Here is a 19,645-nt window from a genome sequence, read left to right as displayed (position 1 = left end):
ATACGATACCTTTCAATCAACGTTGTTTAGATCAACAGGGTGGGCGGAGAAATCTAGATTGATGTTTAGAAACGATCCAGGCACTTTAGGATAGTGAGCGTAATGTTTGGTGGGAGATGTAGTGTAATATCATGAGGAAGATCATAAGTTTTTATTATACCACAGGACCACCTCTGTTTATACTTAGTTAGTGTTAACAGTGAATTTAAACACACGCAATAATGTGGATGGACACTTTGTAAGGAGAGGGTCAAGATATCGTAAATGAATAGCAGTGGGAAACACAGGGTTAATAAAAGTCACCTTGGGGCGGAGTTTGAACGAAGGTGTTTAAATAGTGAATGGCGGGTGAAACACAGTTAGTGAACCACCTGGGAGGGAACGAGAAGGATGTTTGTAAAGGTAAGGAACTTGATGGAAGAGATTCTGCTTGTAAATCAATTCTAATAACAGCATCTCAATATACGCACGTATAGAATCGTTATAATCAGGGTGGAAATTAAATGGAGGCAGTACATTGCAATTGGTATGTTTAAGATCATTACACAGGGATGTATAAATGCAACTATACATGAGATGAATAAGGGAGGGAGACCTAGACATCAATTAAGAATTTGGTGGCGGTTAATAGTCACGGTTAGCGGGAAAACGTTGAAAAGGTTATGATATAATCGCTCTGCAATACGTTTAAACATGTACTTAGATACACCTTTTTGTATTGAAACATTGTTTTTTAATTATAGAAATACCCCTGACGAAGGGCCAAGACAAGGCCCGAAATGCATTGAGTTATCGTGAAGAATTCATGAAGATTACTGGCATACACTCCTAGCTACCGATTAAGGCCTTGGCATGTCTGTAGCTTTTGAGGTTTTAATGATGCTAGCAAAATGCCTCGCACCTGACTTTTGATAAATCCTGGATATCGTGAACAACTTGAATAAACTTTGAATTAACGTTGGAACGAACTTGGTTTAAAACGTCGCATTATTGGAATGCTTCTATGATCGCTGTGCGTCCGGTAATGGGGTGAGAGTTTGCCCAATTGTTCCTAATATGTTCAAAAAGACCCCATACCCTCTTCACAGCTCTGTTATCTCTGGAAAGATTTGTGAGATAGTAGTGTGGACTGGAGTGTCAGATTAAATGTGCTAATATATGCCATTACATCTTCTAAGCTGTGCCTCTATCTAGGCTAGAACCCTTCCCCAAATGTCTGAAAGATATAAAATCGCTTAGGAGAGCAAGTGTGCTCAAACTGGACATCCAACAGGTGAAGTGTTTAGGTTATGTCCTGGTACTCAAATAAGACTCACTAACTCCCACCACTGAAATGTGGCATTAGTAGTTCAGTACCAAGTCTAGATATTCACCTTCAGTGTTACAGGCTGGTACCTTTTGTGCCCTGTTCTTTTGCTTTTTTTATTCATAGATCTGGAGCAGCTAACTATTTTCCTCTTACAAAATATTTAGATAGTGCTTTAAGGAGTCAGTCTTAAGTTGGAAAATGTGTTAACTGTAGTGGCCTCACTTTAAGGTCACATGTTTAATTCTGGGTTTGCTTTTAAGCCTTTCATGCTTCGGAGGTTATTAAAATCAGAACTGGAAAGTGTATTTTTTTAGCGTGAAGAACTATTGCCATTGAACATGTACTGTGTCAATAGACTGTTAATCTGTTTTGTTTGGATCATCTTAATATCCCATGTATTAGTATGTCCTATAGATATAAAATGTAGGGTTAAAAAGGCTTGATGCTATTTCGTACCCACTAATATCCCTCCTTTTTTAATTGTAGGAGGGCACTTTATATGCAAAACCTTTGATTTGTTCACTCCTTTCAGCGTGGGGCTCGTCTATTTACTTTATTGCTGCTTTGAGCGAGTGTCTATTTTTAAACCCGTCACCAGCCGTCCAGCAAATTCGGAGAGGTAAGTGTTCTGATTGTAAGACATATTTTGTTTTAAAAATTGATTTTGGCTCTGCAGCCCACCTACTTAAAGTGGTACATTGAGAAGGGGTCCCAGTACATGATCATTAAATGTAAATTGTGTCTTGCATCAACATTACATCATCTATTCAAAAAACGTAAGTGCCCCAACAAGTGAGGGGAGAGGGTCGGTGAATGTGCGTGCAAGGATGCGTGCGTGCAAGGATTTAAGGATTTAAGGCTCTCTCTTTTGAACGCCCAGAGCCGGAACTATGTCTGCACACTCTGACACTTCACCTTCACATCCTCAGGCCTAACAACCCGTCCTATTCTCGCTCCAACTTCGGCCACTACTTCAGGTGCTCACCCCCCCCTGACCCTCCGATCTGCGCTTATCAACTGCAGATCACTGACTAAACATGCATTCGACATCTGGCAGTCCCTCCGAGACAACAACTGGGATCTGCTTTTCCTAATGGAAACATGGCTGAATGACACCACGAACCCTGCCATCTCCCTTGCCCTACCGGAGGGCTACAGTATTAGCTGCGCTAATAGACCCAATGGTAAATCGGGAGGCGGTGTTGCCCTAATACATAAATCCATATGGACGGCTACCTTTCCCCCATTCGACCATATTGACTGTATAGAAGGCATGCCTTTCAGCATCCATACTTCCCCGTCCTCCTCCTGTTCGGGATTACTCATCTATCGTCCCCCTCATTCCAACTTATTGCACTTACCGGCCTTGACGGACTATATCATTCAGCTTAGTACTCGTTATGCCAACTTCACCGCTTTAGGAGATTTTAATCTTCATGTTAACAACGAATCCTGTCCGCATAGCAGCCTCTTCATCTCCACGCTAGCGGCTTGCAACCTAGTCCAAATAATAACCCTACCCACACATAAAGCGGGCCACACACTGGATCTAATCTGTTCCAATCTCCCCTCCATCCGGGCGACCCCTCCCATTCCGGTCACCTGGTCGGACCACTTTTTTATCTCATTTGAGATCGACTCCCCCCGTCCCACCAGACCTTTGATCACTTCTAAATCCTCAGGCAGAAACTGGAGTCGCATCACCCTGGTTGCGCTCCAGAAACACCTCAACGACTCCCAACCTTGTCTGTCGTCTGACCCTGACCTAGCTATCAACCATCTGGACACATGGATCGGCCAGGCCTTAGATGCCCTGGACCCATTAAACCGATTAAAACCCACAGGGCGGCACCATCAGCCCCCTGGTACTCCGACGAACTTCGGCAGAAAAAGGCTTTCTGTAAATCTCTTGAACGCCATTGGAGACAGAATTACGCTCCAGATAGTAAAACCATCTATAAAACTGCCCTCAAACAATATCGGAGGATGATAGAGGAGCATAAACGGGATTACCTGGCCTCCAGAATCAAACTCGCTAGCAATGGCGCCAGGGAGATCTTCAACATCGTTAGATCCTTCACAGATCCTACCGCATTGACCCGATCTAAGCCCGCCTCACAGACGCTATGCAATAAACTCTCTCAATTTTTCGAGGACAAAATTGAGATCATTCACTCATCCTTTCCCCCCTCCATCAGTGAAGGAGGTGACGAGCGATCCATTTCTCTTACACCACCACCGCCCCTCCTGTCTGAATTTGCAGTGATATCGGAAGCCGAATCTATGACCGAATTACTCAAATGTAAATCAGGTTCACCAAACGACCCCTGGCCAGCCAAGGAATACAAAAAACTGGCACCCTTACTTAACCCCTACCTAAATCACATCTGGAACAACTCCCTCCGAACAGGAAGCTTCTCTACCAAATGGAAACATGCCTCCTTAGTCCCCATTTTGAAGAAGCCAAACTTGGACCCCGACCTTCCCACCAACTACAGGCCCATCTCCCTTCTGCCCGCCCCAGCTAAGATCTTGGAAAAGATGGTTCACTCCCAACTGGCGAACTTCATCGAGTCCAATGGGCTTCTCCATAACTCCCAGCATGGCTTTAGGTCGGGCCACAGCACGGAGTCGGCCCTCATTGAAATGGCCGACTCTGTGAGGTGGACGCTTGACCGAGGGTCGAGGGCGGTGTTAGTGCTGCTGGATCTTTCAGCAGCATTCGACACCGTCTCCCCTAAAATCTTGCTGGGAAGGCTGGAGGACTTAGGGTTGGGTGGCTGTGCTGAAATGGCTGTCATCCTATATGTCCGACCGCACACAACAAGTTCTCTTCCAGGGGATACTCATTAATAGTCATAAGCACTGAATTATCTCCGCCCATGAGCGGGAACCCGGAACACATAACAATATACATATATATGTGTAAAAATATCAAAAAGCACATAGTACTAAACTAATTATACACATATAAATGTATAATAACCATAATATGCAGCCTAACATATATACAGAGGCTAATAAAACCAACATTACATAAGTTCTGAAGCATGAAAATATGCTATATATAAATGCAATAAACAGGCATGAGCCCAAAATGCATTTCATAACCATGAAAAACTTTTATTTTCATCAAAGAACCTGTTGTAAACAGGTATTAGCCTAAAAAGGCTGCATATGAAAAATTGTCTGTGTACAGAAAATCAGACTGGCACCCTGCCTTTAAGGCCCCAGAGAATCTGCACACTTTGCCTTTAAGGCCTCTAGGAGAACTCTGTTCCCATCATGCACCACAGGTGACAGTTAGGTCAGTTCTTTTTCCCGGCTTGTTCTGTGAGGAACCTGGAACTTGAGCTCTGCTCATTTGTAGTATTTTCTGTCAGAAGTTGGTTTTTTCTTGCCTTTTTTGACAAAATATTATTTTGGTGGTGTTTTCTATCCTGTTCTGACTAACTGTTGGTATTTTTTAGTCAGAATGCCACCTTTATTTTACAAATGTCCTTCCTGTGGGAAGAAGATGTCAAAAACGGACCCACACTCTGTTTGTGTGGTGTGTCTTCCAGCTTCTCATAAGGTGGAAGATTGTTATCACTGCCTCAACCTTTCCAGTAGAACTTTTTTTTTTAAAGACCTTTATTTGGTGCAAGTAAATAATACACAGCTTCACGCCTACAACCTTGTGTGAAGGCCGGCAGCAATAACTGGAGTCAATATTGCCATGACGATGTGGAGAAGTGCAAATAGTTAACACAGCGGTTGGCCCACAATCCATCAGGGCCGGCCGCGTAGTAATATGATAAAAAACATATTATATAACGTCATACTGTGTTTGGCTTCACCTGTGAGGTCTCAGAGTAAACGTGCATCTACTGAGGTCATTTTCCGTGTAACTCCCTCCCTCCCCCCTCCCGCCCCCCCAACTCTGAGATTGAATCTCGGGGAAAAAACAATGTGTCCGACCCATCCGGAACAGTGAATAACAAATGTAGTGTGTGTTGCAGAGGTATGCGTGGGGCAGAGCAGTTGAACGCAGTGTTCTCTCATTAGAGCAGTTCGGTGTCGGATCTGGACTGCTCTGCAACCTTATAGCTACGTGGAACAGGTGTGGGGATGGGGGGAGCGCAATTTGGAAATGCAAGTGCTGACTGAAGAGTGCGTTGTCTGTACCTGTATCGTGTGGCCGCAATGTCTGCGTGTGTGGGCTGTTGTCCCAGCGTTGGAAAGGAGAACGGTCCGGAGGCCTCCACCCGTTCCATATCGGAAGGGGGGCTAGGGTCCACCCCGGGGGTCGCTACTAAGGCCACACCTCCCAATACCCGACCGTTCCCAATTAATTCGATATACTGACAGCGCAGGGGTGAGGAGGCCGGGGGGGGGGGGGGTACGCGGGAAGGGGAGAGGAGGAAGGGGGGGATCCTATGGGGGTGTTTCAAAGGGGGACTGGCCCGTCATCGTGCGCGTCTGGGGGGTCCAAGTGAGCCGGAGACGCTTGTCGGCTCGGAGCTTCCTGGTCCTCCTCCCGAGTCCGGAGAAGGTAAGCAGTAAAGGGGCCCCACAGGTCTTTGGGGCGCATTTTGTGGGGTAGCAAGTCAGAGTAATTGTGAAGTTGGTCTTGCCAGGTAGACATAGTAGATAGCCAAGTCTTGAATTTGGGGGCACGACCTCGCCCCCATTTGCAAGCCAGTTGGCGTTTCGCCAATAAGAAACTTAGCGCGAAGAATTTCCGGTGCGTCTTCAGCGACGGAAGAGATTGGCCCAGTAAGGCTATTTTGGGGCAGGGGGCGACCGCCACTCCCACCATCTCGAACATAGCTTGGAATACCTCTACCCAGTACAGTGCCACATCCTGGCACGTCCAGGCCAGGTGGATGAAGTCAGCTCCAGCCCTCCTGCATCGAAGACATCTGTCATCTGCACGTAAACCGAAGCGGTGCAGTTTGGCGGGGGTGTGATAAATCCGGAGCAGGAATTTAAAGTGAACCAGTCGAAGGCGGGCATTGCCAGTTACAGCATTAGTGTGTGAGCAGCTTTCCTCCCATTGTTCGTCCGAGAGGGGGGAATCGAGGTCAGCGTCCCAATCGCGTCCGGCTCTGAGAGGAGGGGGGTTGAGGGCCGCATACGTTTGTTTGTACAGCATGGAGACTACATGTGTCGGGGTATCAGAGAGTAGAAGAGCGTGTAAGGGGACCACGATTTCCGGCTCGTGAGGAAATTCTGGGGTGACCGCCCGTACATTCTGCCGCAATCGTGTGTAAAGGAATGTGTCCATGATTGAAGGCGCGTGCTTCCCAAAGAATTGCGCAGCCGTCCGGAATTGGCCCTGTATGTACAGATCTCCCCATGTGCTCAGCCCCAGTTTATTAAGAAGCTTGCGGCCTGGTTCTTCGACGGTAACACTCGGCCTTGGGTCGTGTGCTAAGAGCATGCGGGGGGAGTATAGGATAGTAACGCCCATGCGGGCCATTATCCGGCGCCAGGCCTGCACAGTGCAGTCTACCGTCGTGGGGTCGCGATCAATCACTCGGGAGGCCGTATAAAGATAGCCCGAGGGTTTTTCGGGTCGCATGTATCCGTCTTCCACAGCCAGGTGTGCCATAAAAGGAGGAGGGTGGAGCCAGTACGCGGCAAAGTGTCCTTGCGCACAATCATAGTAGAGGCGAAAATTTGGCACATCAAATCCACCTTGGTGGTAGGGGAGCATGAGAGTTTTTAGTCCGACTCTGGCCTGTTTCCCTCCCCAAATAAGTCTAGACATTTGGGAGTCCAGGGCCCGAAAGAAAAGCACACCTGGGTTGTAGGGTATATTGGTAAAGAGGTAGGGCAGCTTCAGGAGTACCACCATCTTAATTAGGGAGATACGTCCGGCCATAGACAGGGGAAGGTGTATCCATTTAGTGACGCTATCGATCAATTTGTCCATAACAGGGCCGTAATTAGCACGTATAAGAGTTTCCCGATTTCTAGTAATGATGATCCCTAGATATTTAAGTTCATCGTCTTCCCACAGAAGCGGGTAGTCTAGAGGGAACTTCTGAGTCTTGTCAGTAAGGGGAAATAGGGCCGACTTTGCCCAATTGATCTGCCCTCCCGCGATGGCACCAAATTTAGTTACTTCACGAAGGATTGGATTCAAATTTTCTTGTGGTTTGTGGATATAGAGAGTCATATCATCAGCATATAATGATATAAGCAGTTGCCGTTCCGGGTAGATGAGGGAGCGGTGATTGTGGTGTTGTCGGAGTTTGGCCGCTAGAGGCTCAATCACTATGGCAAAAAGGACAGGGGAGAGAGGGCACCCTTGTCTAGTGCCCCTGCGAATCTCAAATGTTTTTGAACGGGCCCCATTTAATAGGACCGCAGCTTGTGGTTTGTGATATAGTAAGCGGATCCAATCAATGAAGTTGAAGGGGGTGCCTATGCGTTCCAGTAGCGCCAGCAGATAATCCCATTCTAGGGAGTCGAAAGCCTTTGTGGCGTCGAGAAAGACCGCTGCTGCCTCGCATCTGGGGTTTATATCCTGTAGCACTGCCTGAAGGGTGCGTAGGTTGTGAGAGGTGGCGCGGTTAGGGACAAAGCCCGCCTGGTCCGGGAGGACCAGCCGCTCCATCAATAGGTTCAGACGTGTCGCCAAGACCTTTGCTAGTATTTTAACGTCAGTATTTAATAATGAAAGAGGCCTGTACGAATCGCAGTGTTCTGGAGGTTTACCAGGCTTTAACAGGGAGGCAATCAGGGCTTCACCCATACTTGGTGGTAAAACGCCTTCTTCAAGGGCCGAGTAGTATACTCTTTTTAGAATCGGGGTCAGTAGGTGTATAAAGGTTTTATAGAAGTCTATCGGTAGGCCATCTGAGCCTGGGGCCTTGCCCGATTTCATGGACATAATTGCGTCTTTAATTTCGTCTACTTCCAACTCCAGGTGGAGGAATTTCTGTTGGGTTGGGCCAAGCCAGGCTATTGCGGTGTCATCAAGGTAGTTGGACAAATCTAGCGCTACACGTCTTTGGGAGGTGTAGAGCTCAGTGTAGTGACTGGTTAGGGCCCGGTGCTGACCAGGGAGGTCTCTTTGGGGTGTGCCTTGGCTATCGAGGAGTGTGGTGACATAATTACTGTGTCGAGGTGGTCTAATTGCCGTTGCGAGTGCTCTGCCCGGTCTGTCCCCCTCTCCATATGAGCGCGCTGTGAAGGGCTTCCCCAGAAATTTGCATTCTTTGTCGGCTGCCTCAGTATATTCATTAATTTTTTCCCGTAATTGAGCTCTGACCCCGTGATCTCCCAATCCCAGGGATATATCTCTCTCCAGGTTGCCAATTTCTACTTCAAGATTTCGCAGATCCCCTCGTAAGGATTTGAGGACTCCTCCCCCTTTGGAGATGCACCAGCCTCGCACAGTGACTTTGAACGCCTCCCAGACCGTAGTGAGACTGGAGACAGAGTTGATATTGCGGTCAAAAAAGTCTGTTATGTCTTGCTCTAGTTCCGCTTTAAAGGCTGTGTCGGTTAGGTGCGCGGGATTAAGGCGCCAGTCAGATAAGGGGAGACATCGAGGGGAATACGCAGGGCTAGAAGGACAGGCGCGTGGTCTGAGAAGGTGCGGGCTAGGTGTTGTGTCGCGATTAACCATGGGGTAATACCAGCAGAGAGGAAGACATAATCGATGCGCGCCCAGGTGGAGTGAACCGCGGAGAAGTGTGTGCCCTGTCTGACAGATGGGTGTGAGTGCCTCCATGAGTCAGTTAGATGATGGTCTTCCACAATGCTCTGCAAGGCGCGTTGTGTGCGGGTGTAATGGGTAGAATGGGGATGAGACCTGTCCATTGAAGGGTTTAGTGCAGTGTTAAAGTCTCCACCTAGGATCACATAGGACATGCCAAGAGTTTGTATCTTACCCCACAGGGTGAGGAGTGTAGCTGGGTCGTCTGTGTTGGGCCCATAGTAGCAAGCTAGTAGGACAGTGTGAGAATGTAACTTCCCCCAAACCATACAGTATCTGCCATTGGAGTCCATTTCAGTGCCAAATGGAGTAAAACCCAAGCCCTTCTTGACCAATATCGTGACACCTCTAGAGTAATTTGAGAACGATGAAAACACCCTGCACGAGGCCCAGCGGGAGGCAAACGATGGGGATGCAGCCGGCACAAGGTGAGTTTCTTGTAACAGTGCAACAGATACTCCATGTCTATCTAAGTATCCCAGGATCTGACGTTTCTTCCTCGGGTCGTTCAGCCCACGTACATTCCATGCTAACAGACGCAATTTTTGGTGTGGCTGCGAGTCATTCACGTCACCCATCCCTTCCACGTAAGGAGAACAATGCACATGCATATGACAATCGTTTCCAAACAGCACACAGCAGCAACACCGAGAAGTTCGGGTATCGCATTATTCACAGAATTTTCCCCCGTTCCCAGGAAATCCGCAACGGCTACTCCGGCGGGACTATAACAGTTAAGATGAACAACACAACCGGCAACCCCAACAGGCCGGTGAGACAGTACAGTTGCAGCATGAGACATGGTAGGAATATATCGTGTGGGTATATCATTCGCTGCATCAGTAAGCAATCGGAGAGTAAACCCACCCACACCGGCATCCCCAACTGGCCGGGTATCAACATCTCCCACCCCCCACCCAACTATTAACCACCCCAAAACTAAGAATAAGGCAAAAGTTTGTAGGGGATCACCCATTGGGGCGGTGACCTAGGGGCACCAGACCTGCCAACCACCTCCTAACTTCCTCCCGCTGGACGCCAGGTGAGTTCCTAGCAGCCCTGTGCGGGACGGAGGTGGGCGAACGAGCGCAGTGTCAGTTACATGCCAGTTAGGCCTAAAAGCAGTACATGTACCTCACCGTGAAAGCAGGAACCAGACTGTCCACGTGCAGAGTTCCGTGTAAGCGAGAACATGATGACAGTCCAGTCTGTCACTCCTGTTGAGACATCGGGGATGGCGACCTAGAGCGGCGTGAGTCTGTTTCTTCCCTGACGCGGTCTTTTTTGAGGAGCTTTAAGAAGTCTTCCACTTGTTGCGGATTTTGAAAGAAATGCTGTGAGCCTCGGTGTGTTATCTTCAACTTGGCTGGATATAGCATGGCGTATGGGATTTCCAGAGATTGGAGTTTCTTTTTCACTCCGGCGAATTTGCGTCTGGCTTCTTGAACTGATGGGGTGAAGTCGGGAAAAAAGGAAAGCGTTGTATTGCCATAGGCGACTGTTCCGACCTCCCTCGCCCGGCGCAGCGCCGCATCTCTGTCTCTGTAATTGAGGAAGCGGGCAATAATGGGTCGCGGTTGAGCACCCGGGGGAGGTCTGGCAGCGAGGGATCTGTGGGCTCTTTCCACTATGAGATGCGGTGAGAAGGATTCCCTCCCGAATAATTCCACGAGAAGATTTTCAATAAAGATCTCCATCTTTCCAGTGTTGGTGGATTCCGCAAGGCCAAGGACGCGGATGTTGTTGCGCCTGGACCTCGCCTCCAAGTCCTCATTTTTGTCCGCTATTATTTTCAGTAGCCTGTCCATCCGTGTGACCTGTCTGCCGGTAGCTGTAGCGCCATCCTCAAGCCCAGAGACCCTGTCCTCCGCCTCCTTGAGACGCTTGTCATGTTGCTCAAGTTTCGCCACGACGCTGTCCATTCGGGAATTGATGGTATCTATCTTGCCATCAATTGTGGAGAGGCTCTGTCTCATGCCTAGTAGGAGTGATTTCCAGTCCTCATCTTGGGGAGCAGTAGCAGTGGGGCTGTCCTCCCTTTCCTGCGGCGGCTTGGTCGCCCTCTTGGATTCAAAGGGAATTTTTGACTGCCTGGCGTCATTGCGGCCCATTTCGCTCCGAGGAGTCCGTGCCGCCGATGTGGAGGAGGAAGCCAGGGCGCGGGGCGAAGACAAGAGGAAGCCCAGCCGGGGCCGATGGAGCTGCGGAGCCCCCAGTCCAGATGTACCGCAGGCCCCGGAGAGTTAGGGCGACTGGAGTTCTAAACGCACAGTGGCGACCGAGGCCCCGAGCGAGCGTGAGACGGAAGATTGTGTCTCCCCGTCCGTGCCCGTTCCCCGTGCCCCCCCGGTACGATCAGAGGTGGCCCCGTGGGCACCGAGCCGGAGTGCAGTGTCCCAGTGCTCCGGCTGTAGCGTCGCAGTTGGCAGATGTGGAGGCTTCTGTATGTGGAGCTTCAGGGCATAGATACTAGGCTAGAAAGGGCCCCCGTGTTCTTCGGGGCCAAAGGCAAGCTGGCGGGCGCAGGGCCTCCAGGCGGTAGCCGCGTCGCAGTCAGGCGGATCGGGCAGCTCTGATGTGGGCCTCGCGGAAGCTCTGCTTTGCGGGCGTGGGGGGGGCACGGTTCGCCGCAGCCAGTCCGGCGTGTGCCTCGTCCAGGTTTCGTCGCCCATGGGGGGTAGAATCAGCTATGGAGGCCCTGGGGGCGATCAGGTGAGGCGGGTAGCGTCAATCCGGGCCATGCGGGAGCACCGGAATTCAGGCGAGTCCGGCCGACCCCGGAGCGGCAGGCCGCAGGCAGCAGAGCGAAGCGTAGATAGTGCAGGCGGCCCTTGGTGGGGGCCGCGGCTCCTTCCCAAGAGACTCGCAGAGGTGGAGGATGGGGGGTGGCCGGCCCGCTGCAGCCAGTGCGGTGCGCACCCTCTTCGGATTTCGCCGACCCTCGGAATCAGTCCGAGTATGGGGGTCCTGGGGGCGTAGCGTGTGGCAGTCAGGGTCTGCGGCGACACATGGCGGGAGCAGCGGGGACTATGTACCTTATCCGGCGCTTGGACCCCCGAAGGAAGGAGATAGGCGCCGGGGCGCGCAGAGGGATGCAGGGCGGGGGAGGAGAGAACCTCCGGTCGTCCCGAGCAGGCCCAGAATCCCCGGTCTTTCCTGGCTGTCAGGCCCACCTTCAGCGACACTCCGCTCCGGCACCAGCAGTCGGTACAGGAGACACCGCTCCGTAGCACCAGCACCCAACGTCCGTTATGGATAATCCGGGCACCGCTGAGCTCGTCTCGGCGTCGGGCAAAATGTGGGGTGTGTTTCAGGCCGATTTGGCGATGCAGGATGATGTAGGATCGTGTGAATGTGCTCGTTCTGGCTAGAGCCTCACACAAGTTCGGCCATCTTGGTCTGGCGCCACCTAGCGCCCCCCTTTCCAGTAGAACTTTAAGAGAAAGGGAGAAGATGAGGTTGCTGGGTCTCCTGGAGAGAGAAAACCGTGGTGAGAAGAGTTCCAAGGGCTTATTATCATCTACTAAGCCATCTTCTCATCCTAAACGTCGAAGATCAGCGTCTCCAGAAGGTAGAACTAAGAAAACTAGACTTCAGGGAGCGTCGCCGTCAAAAAAGGTGCGGTCGACTTCGAGATCCAGATCGCCGTCAGCGTTGTCGGCGTCGAAGAGGGCTCCGTCGACATCGAGGACTTCGCCGGTGAGGCAAGGTTCAGCGTCTAAGCAGTCGCCGTCGAAATCTTTCTCGACGTCGAGACATCTGGTGTCGATTGCTGTAAAGACGACGTCGAGGGTGCCACGCTCGACGTCGAAGACTCGTGAGAAGTCGACGTCGAGGGAAGAGAGGCGTCCGACGTCGAGGAAAGTGTTGACGTCGAAGGATAGGCCAAGGTCGAGGAAGCGGTCGACGTCAAGAGATAGGATGACGTCGAAGGAGTCGACGTCGAGACCTAAAAAGAGAAGATCGAGGTCTCCATCGCGACATAAGTCGATGTCGAAGTCTGCTTCGGGCTCGAAGCATGGAGGGTCTAGGTCTCCCCTACCTGAACACGGGTCGGCGTCGAGACTATCCAGACCGGCCTCTCGGACCTCAATTAGGTCTTTGTCGAGGTCAGACATTAGTCCAGAACATTTGTCTTCTCCGCGAGACCAGCAAGACGACAGGTCTGCGGTGGGGCAGGAGGTGGTGCACCAGGACTCGTCTGTGGTGGCTCATTCGGGCTCGACCTCAGGGCAGGTGTCGGATGATCGACAATTGGTGCCTAGACAACGGTCTCCATCTGGCTCATTGGTTTCTGAGCACAGTGTAGTTTCCGGAGCCTCCAAGTCTTCAACTGGATTGAATATTTTTTCTCCTGAGCGTGTTGGACGTCCTATTAACTTGTCTCCGAGGTGGCTGGAAAGCCTGAGACATTGGAAGATGCGTCCTGAGGCAGGTCTAATGGGGATGAGGGCTCCGGTTCCTCAGACGGAGCTGCATAGAAGATCACGCTCAAGGTCTGTAGTGAGAGAGAAATCACGTTCAAGGGAGCGAAGGAGGCAGCGATCTGCAACTCCTCCGAGGCGGAGTAGGACTCCTTCTTAATCTTCTACGTCGTCTAAGTCTTCTTTAAGGTCCTCATATAGAGACTATTCTCCCACAATCTCATCTACTCCTCCGTCCAGAGTGTCTCCAGTGGATGATTTGGGCACATTTAATGATGTGTTGTGTCGTGGGGCGAATAAGTTCAAGATCAAGATGGCAGTTCCTCAAATAGCAACGTCAGTCATCTTTGAAACACTACATCACAAGACGACTAGTAGACCTCTTCTGCCGTTAGTGCCCGGGTTGATAGAACCACCGATGAGAACATTCTTAACTCCGGCCACGGTGGGTTCTGGTCCTTCTAGGATTGCTAAGAAGTACAGGGCTCCAGCAGAGGATCCTTTAATTTTGCGTTCTGACCCTCCTCCAGATTCACTTATTGTGGCGGCAGTCAGAAAAGCACATTCCGCGGCATCTACTTCTTCTGCTCCACCTGAAAAGGATAGTAAGAGTATGGATTCCTTGGGGAGAAGAATGTGCAACACCTCAGGTTCGGTCATGAGAGTGGCCAGTGCGTCAGCCTTATTGGGCCGCTATGATCGTCTGCTCTGGGACTCAGTGGCTCGTTTTGCTGATAAACCCCCTAAAGAGGATCAGAAAGACTTCCTGGAAATAGTGGAAGAAGGAGGATTGGTGGCTAACCAGAGTATAAGCGCAGCTGCTGATGCGGCGGATCTGTCAGCCCATGGCTATGCACATGGTGTTTGTGCTAGACGTACAGCTTGGCTTCACCTTACGGGATTAAAGCCAGAGGCGCAGAGAAAAATGGTCAATTTACCTTTTAATGGTTCGACTCTGTTTGGCTCTCACGCTGACGACGAAATGTCTAAAATGAAAGTGGAGTTGGACACTCTAAAGGCCGTCGGTCTTGAAAAGAAAAAAGACTTTAGACGTCGGGGTAATTTTCGTCCCTTTGACAAAAGATCTTTTCAGCAGAGGGGCCAACAGTCGAATTGGTCATCGCAAAATCAAGGCCAAAATCAACAGAGGTCGCAATTCCAACAGCGGCGACCTGGGCGAGGCAGAGGCAATGGAAACAGGCAGCAATCCTCTGCTACCAAGCAGCCTCAAAAACAATGAACGGATGCTTCCTCCACAACCGTGTGCCACTCCGGTTGGAGGAAGTATTGTGTGGTATCTGGACGAGTGGAATCAAATCACACAGGACAGATGGGTGCTGAGTATCATACAGAGCGGATACCTTTTGAGATTCAAGAAGCCCCCGCCTGTCATTCGCCCTCTAAAGATGGTTCAGTGGAATATAGGGCGCTTGCAACAGGAAGTGGACGCCCTTCTGAGGAAGAACGCCATAGAACCAGTACCATCTCAACAGAGAGGTCAAGGCCTGTACTCTCGATTTTTTCTCGTACAGAAAAAAGGTCCAGCTACAGAGTTCAGACCCATTCTGGATCTGAGGATATTGAACAAATTCATTCGGAAGGAGAAATTTCGAATGCTGGCTCTTCATCAGATTTTCCCTCAATTACACCAAGGGGATTGGATGTGCTCCATCGATCTGAAAGATGCGTACTTTCATATTCCGGTATCCAGAAAGCAGCGCAAGTTCCTCAGGTTCCAAGTAGGGGTTCATCATTACCAGTACTCAGTCCTCCCTTTTGGCCTGAGATCAGCTCCCAGAACATTCTCAAAATGTATGGCGGTAGTAGCAGCGTGTCTTCGAAAGAGACGGATTTTCATATATCCGTACTTAGACGACTGGCTTCTGAAGAGTTCGTCCCCATCTCTACTAGAAGAACATCTGTTGATATGCCTCCAACTCATGTGCAAGTTGGGTCTGCAAGTCAACTACAAGAAGTCCATAATGAATCCCACCCAGAAGATCCACTACTTGGTTGCACAGCTGGACACAGAAAAAGAAAACGTGTGTCCTTCGGAGGAGAGATGGTCATCTATCAAGGCGAAGTGCGTGCTTCTCCTCCAGGATGCATGTCCGACTGTTCGGCAAGTATCCTCTCTCCTGGGGTCCATGGCATCATGCATATTCATCGTGCCAAACGCACGTTTGCAGATGCGTCCTCTGCAGCAGTGTCTGGAAGATCAATGGAAACAGAGGACGGGACGCTGGGAGGATCGGATTCATCTCCAACAGTCGGCAAGAGATTCCATTCGGTGGTGGATGAAGAAGGCACACTTGATGAAGGGAGTTCCTTTTCATCAGGACCCACCAACGCAGACTCTAATCACAGATGCCTCTCTCCTTGGTTGGGGGGCACATATGGGCCCTCTTCAGGTACAAGGGCTATGGTCAGACTTTGAGAAAGGATATCACATCAATCTACTCGAACTCAGAGCGGTCCATCTTGCTCTCAAGTCTCTGGCTCCATCTTTACAGACTCGGTGCCTTCTGGTGCAAACAGACAATACAACAACAATGTATAATCTAAACAAGCAGGGGGGTACCAGATCCAGGACGCTGTCCATAGAAGCCCAGACCATCTGGCATTGGTTACTGGCACGGGACCTGTCCATAACAGCAGTTCACCTACCAGGGAGTCTCAACTCAGAGGCGGACGGTCTCAGCAGAGACTTCGTCGAAGCGCACGACTGGGTTCTCAACGAAGACGTCGCGCACAGCATTTTCCAGGCGTGGCGAACACCAGACATCGATCTGTTCGCAGACGCGGCAAACGCAAAATGCCCCGTCTTCGCGTCCAGGTTTTCCCAGAAAGGGTCTCGAGGGAATGCCCTTTTGATAGACTGGTGTCAAAATTTGCTGTACGCCTTTCCACCGACACCGTTGATACCAGCAGTGATCAACCGGATGTACAAGACCAGCTCCAGAATGATACTGATTTGCCCGGAGTGGCCACGCCAGTGGTGTTTCCCAGATCTCCTTCAGTTGTCAATCAGGCCACACAGGAGATTGCCTTGTCGTCCAGATCTTCTGTCCAAGCAGCAGGGGCGAGTGTTTCATCCCAATCTGCCCTCCCTGCGCTTGGCAGCATGGCTCCTGAAGTCATCCAGTACGGACATTTACAGCTAAATCCGGAGTGTATGAACATTCTTAAGGAGGCAAAGCGCCCTTCTACAAGACAATCCTATGGATTTAAGTGGAAACGCTTTTACCTCTGGTGTCAGAGTAAAGGTCTTGACCCTATTGATGGTCAAGAACAGGTGATCTTGCCTTATCTTCTTTACCTTGCTGAGTCTGGTTTGCAGTTTAGTTCTATTAAGGTCCATCTTGCTGCAATAACTGCTTATAGAAAATCGGCAACACAGATATCGTTTTTTCGGATGCCTGTGGTGAAGGATTTTCTAGAGGGGTTAAGGAAGGTGTTTCCTTCAGTCGGGTCTCCTTCTCCACCTTGGGAGCTTAATGTGGTATTGACTAAGTTGATGGGTCCACCATTTGAACCCATACATAAAGCTTCTTTGCAACACTTATCTTGGAAAGTAGCATTCCTGGTAGCCATCACTTCTGCTCGTAGAGTGAGCGAAATTCAGGCTCTGTGTTGCAAGGAACCGTATACAGTTTTTCATGGAAACAGAGTGGTGCTTAGGACTCACCCTGCTTTTCTACCAAAGGTGGTGTCGGATTTTCATGTGAACCAATCCATAACATTGCCTACTTTCTTTCCAAACCCTTCGAGTCCTGCTGAGCGGACTTTGCATTCTTTAGATCTAAAGAGGGTTTTGAAATTTTACTTAGAAAAAACGAAGTTTTTGAGACACACGGACCGTCTGTTTGTGAACTATGGTCCTACGAATACTGGTTTGGCAGCATCCAAGAGATCCATTTCTAGGTGGATAGTGTCATGTATCTTACTGGCTTATCAGCTAGCCCACAAGTCTTTATCAGGTAGACCTAGGGCTCATTCTACGAGAGGGAACGCTGCTACCACAGCTCTCCTTAGGAATGTGGCTATGTCAGAGATATGTAAAGCAGCTACTTGGCGTTCAGTGCATACGTTTACACGCCATTACTGTTTGGATTCTGATGCGCAGACTGATGCACAAGTGGGTCAAGCATCACTCAGAAATGTGTTTGCTGTTTCTAGTTAAACACTGTATTTTTAAATGTGCGGCTATGCATTTATCTGTTCGCCCGCTTCTAGTTGGTATGAGCTTGCTACTCTATTCAGTGCTTATGACTATTAATGAGTATCCCCTGGAAGAGAAGGATTAGTTACTTACCTGTAATCCTAGTTCTCTTCCAGGTGTATACTCATTAAAGTCATAAGCACCCTCCCGCCTCCCCGGGCGAACAGTAGCATTGAAGTGTGTTTCAATATGTATTATGAAGGTTTTAAGTGCAGATTCCTGCTACAAGTTTACTGTACCGTACAAAAGAACTGACCTAACTGTCACCTGTGGTGCATGATGGGAACAGAGTTCTCCTAGAGGCCTTAAAGGCAAAGTGTGCAGATTCTCTGGGGCCTTAAAGGCAGGGTGCCAGTCTGATTTTCTGTACACAGACAATTTTTCATATGCAGCCTTTTTAGGCTAATAACTGTTTACAACAGGTTCTTTGATGAAAATAAAAGTTTTTCATGGTTATGAAATGCATTTTGGGCTCATGCCTGTTTATTGCATTTATATATAGCATATTTTCATGCTTCAGAACTTATGTAATGTTGGTTTTATTAGCCTTTGTATATATGTTAGGCTGCATATTATGATTATTATACATTTATATGTGTATAATTAGTTTAGTACTATGTGCTTTTTGATATTTTTACACATATATATGTATATTGTTATGTGTTCCGGGTTCCCGCTCATGGGCGGAGATAATTCAGTGCTTATGACTTTAATGAGTATACCCCTGGAAGAGAACTAGGATTACAGGTAAGTAACTAATCCTTTTCACCCCTCCCTTCACTTCCTCAGCCAGACCACTCAAATGGGGAGTCCCACAGGGCTCCTCCCTAAGCCCGCTTTTGTTTAATGTTTATTTCACCCCCCTGGCCAAGCTGATTGCTCAGACTGGGATCAAGTCCACATCCTACGCCAATGACATTCAGCTACTTTTTACGTTTGATACCCTCTCCGACTCTGCCTTCGATCCACTGAAATCCTGCCTTAGAGCTATCTCTCATTGGATGGATGCTAACTCCCTCCGTCTAAATGCAGGTAAAACGGAGATCCTGTTTTTTAACTCACCTTCTCCCCTGGACTCTAGCCTTTGGTGGCCAGAGGACCTGTGCCAAGCCCCCATGCCTAAAGACTCAGTGAGAAATTTGGGAGTACGCTGGGACAACCATCTCAGCTTCAGCACCCAGGTACAAACAGTCGCAGCCTCCTGCTTCGCTAAAATTAGAACAATCAAACGGCTCATTAATTATCTACCGGAGGACTGCCGTAAGACTGTGATCCAGGCATTAATCATATCCCACCTTGATTATGCCAATGCCCTCGACCTTGGCATTACGGCTGGCCTGTGTCACAAACTACAGACAGTCCAAAACGCCGCCGCTCGGCTGGTGGAGAGAATCCCTGCCAGACAACATATCTCTCCCCACCTCCGTAAACTGCACTGGCTACCCATCGCGAAGAGATGCGTTTTCAAAGCAATGAGGCTGGCGTTCCGTGCATCTAAAGGCAACGGATCGGCCCATCTGAAAAACACCCTACGTCCTTACGTTAAATCCAGGGCTCTACGCTCCAACTCCCTACTTTTCCTAGAAACTCCTCGATTTAAGTGATCCCGTGAAGGCGGTAACACCTTTGAGGTCTGTGCCACTCAACACTGGAACAAGCTCCCGTTAGCTCTACGCAACTGCCAAGCGGAACCAGCATTTCGCAAATCCCTGAAAACCCATCTCTTTTCCTCCTAGTCTGCTACCCCGATCCTGTCCCTCCTGTTGTCAGAGTTTCAGCGCCGGGATGCCCCGTTGGGGCCGCTGCGCGCTTTATAAAACACACAAATAAATAAATAAATAAATATATGGGAAAGGAGTACAGTGCTGGTCATGTGACCCTTATCAAAAGCGAGTACAAATAGCTGGCTTCCACATAGAGCTCAATCAAAACAACAAATGTCAAGCAGTTCTATATTGCCATGCTTAAAACGCCTT

The 19,645-nt window shown here is 49.5% G+C and overlaps 1 protein-coding gene across 1 annotated transcript in view; it reads left to right on the top strand.

Moving 5' to 3' along the window:
• CMTR1 (cap methyltransferase 1) overlaps positions 1-19,645 on the top strand; it is a 650,563-nt gene that overhangs the window by 232,111 nt on the left and 398,807 nt on the right. Inside the window, exon 12 of the mRNA XM_078647373.1 lies at positions 1,796-1,928. Coding sequence (XP_078503499.1) covers positions 1,796-1,928 — 133 coding nt within the window. The remainder of the gene's footprint in view (positions 1-1,795; positions 1,929-19,645) is intronic.

The sequence above is a fragment of the Lissotriton helveticus genome, chromosome 6 (genome assembly GCF_964261635.1).
Source record: "Lissotriton helveticus chromosome 6, aLisHel1.1, whole genome shotgun sequence".
NCBI lineage: Eukaryota > Metazoa > Chordata > Amphibia > Caudata > Salamandridae > Lissotriton > Lissotriton helveticus.
Note: the sequence above shows the minus strand (reverse complement) of the source record. Positions and strands in the feature narration are given on the sequence as shown.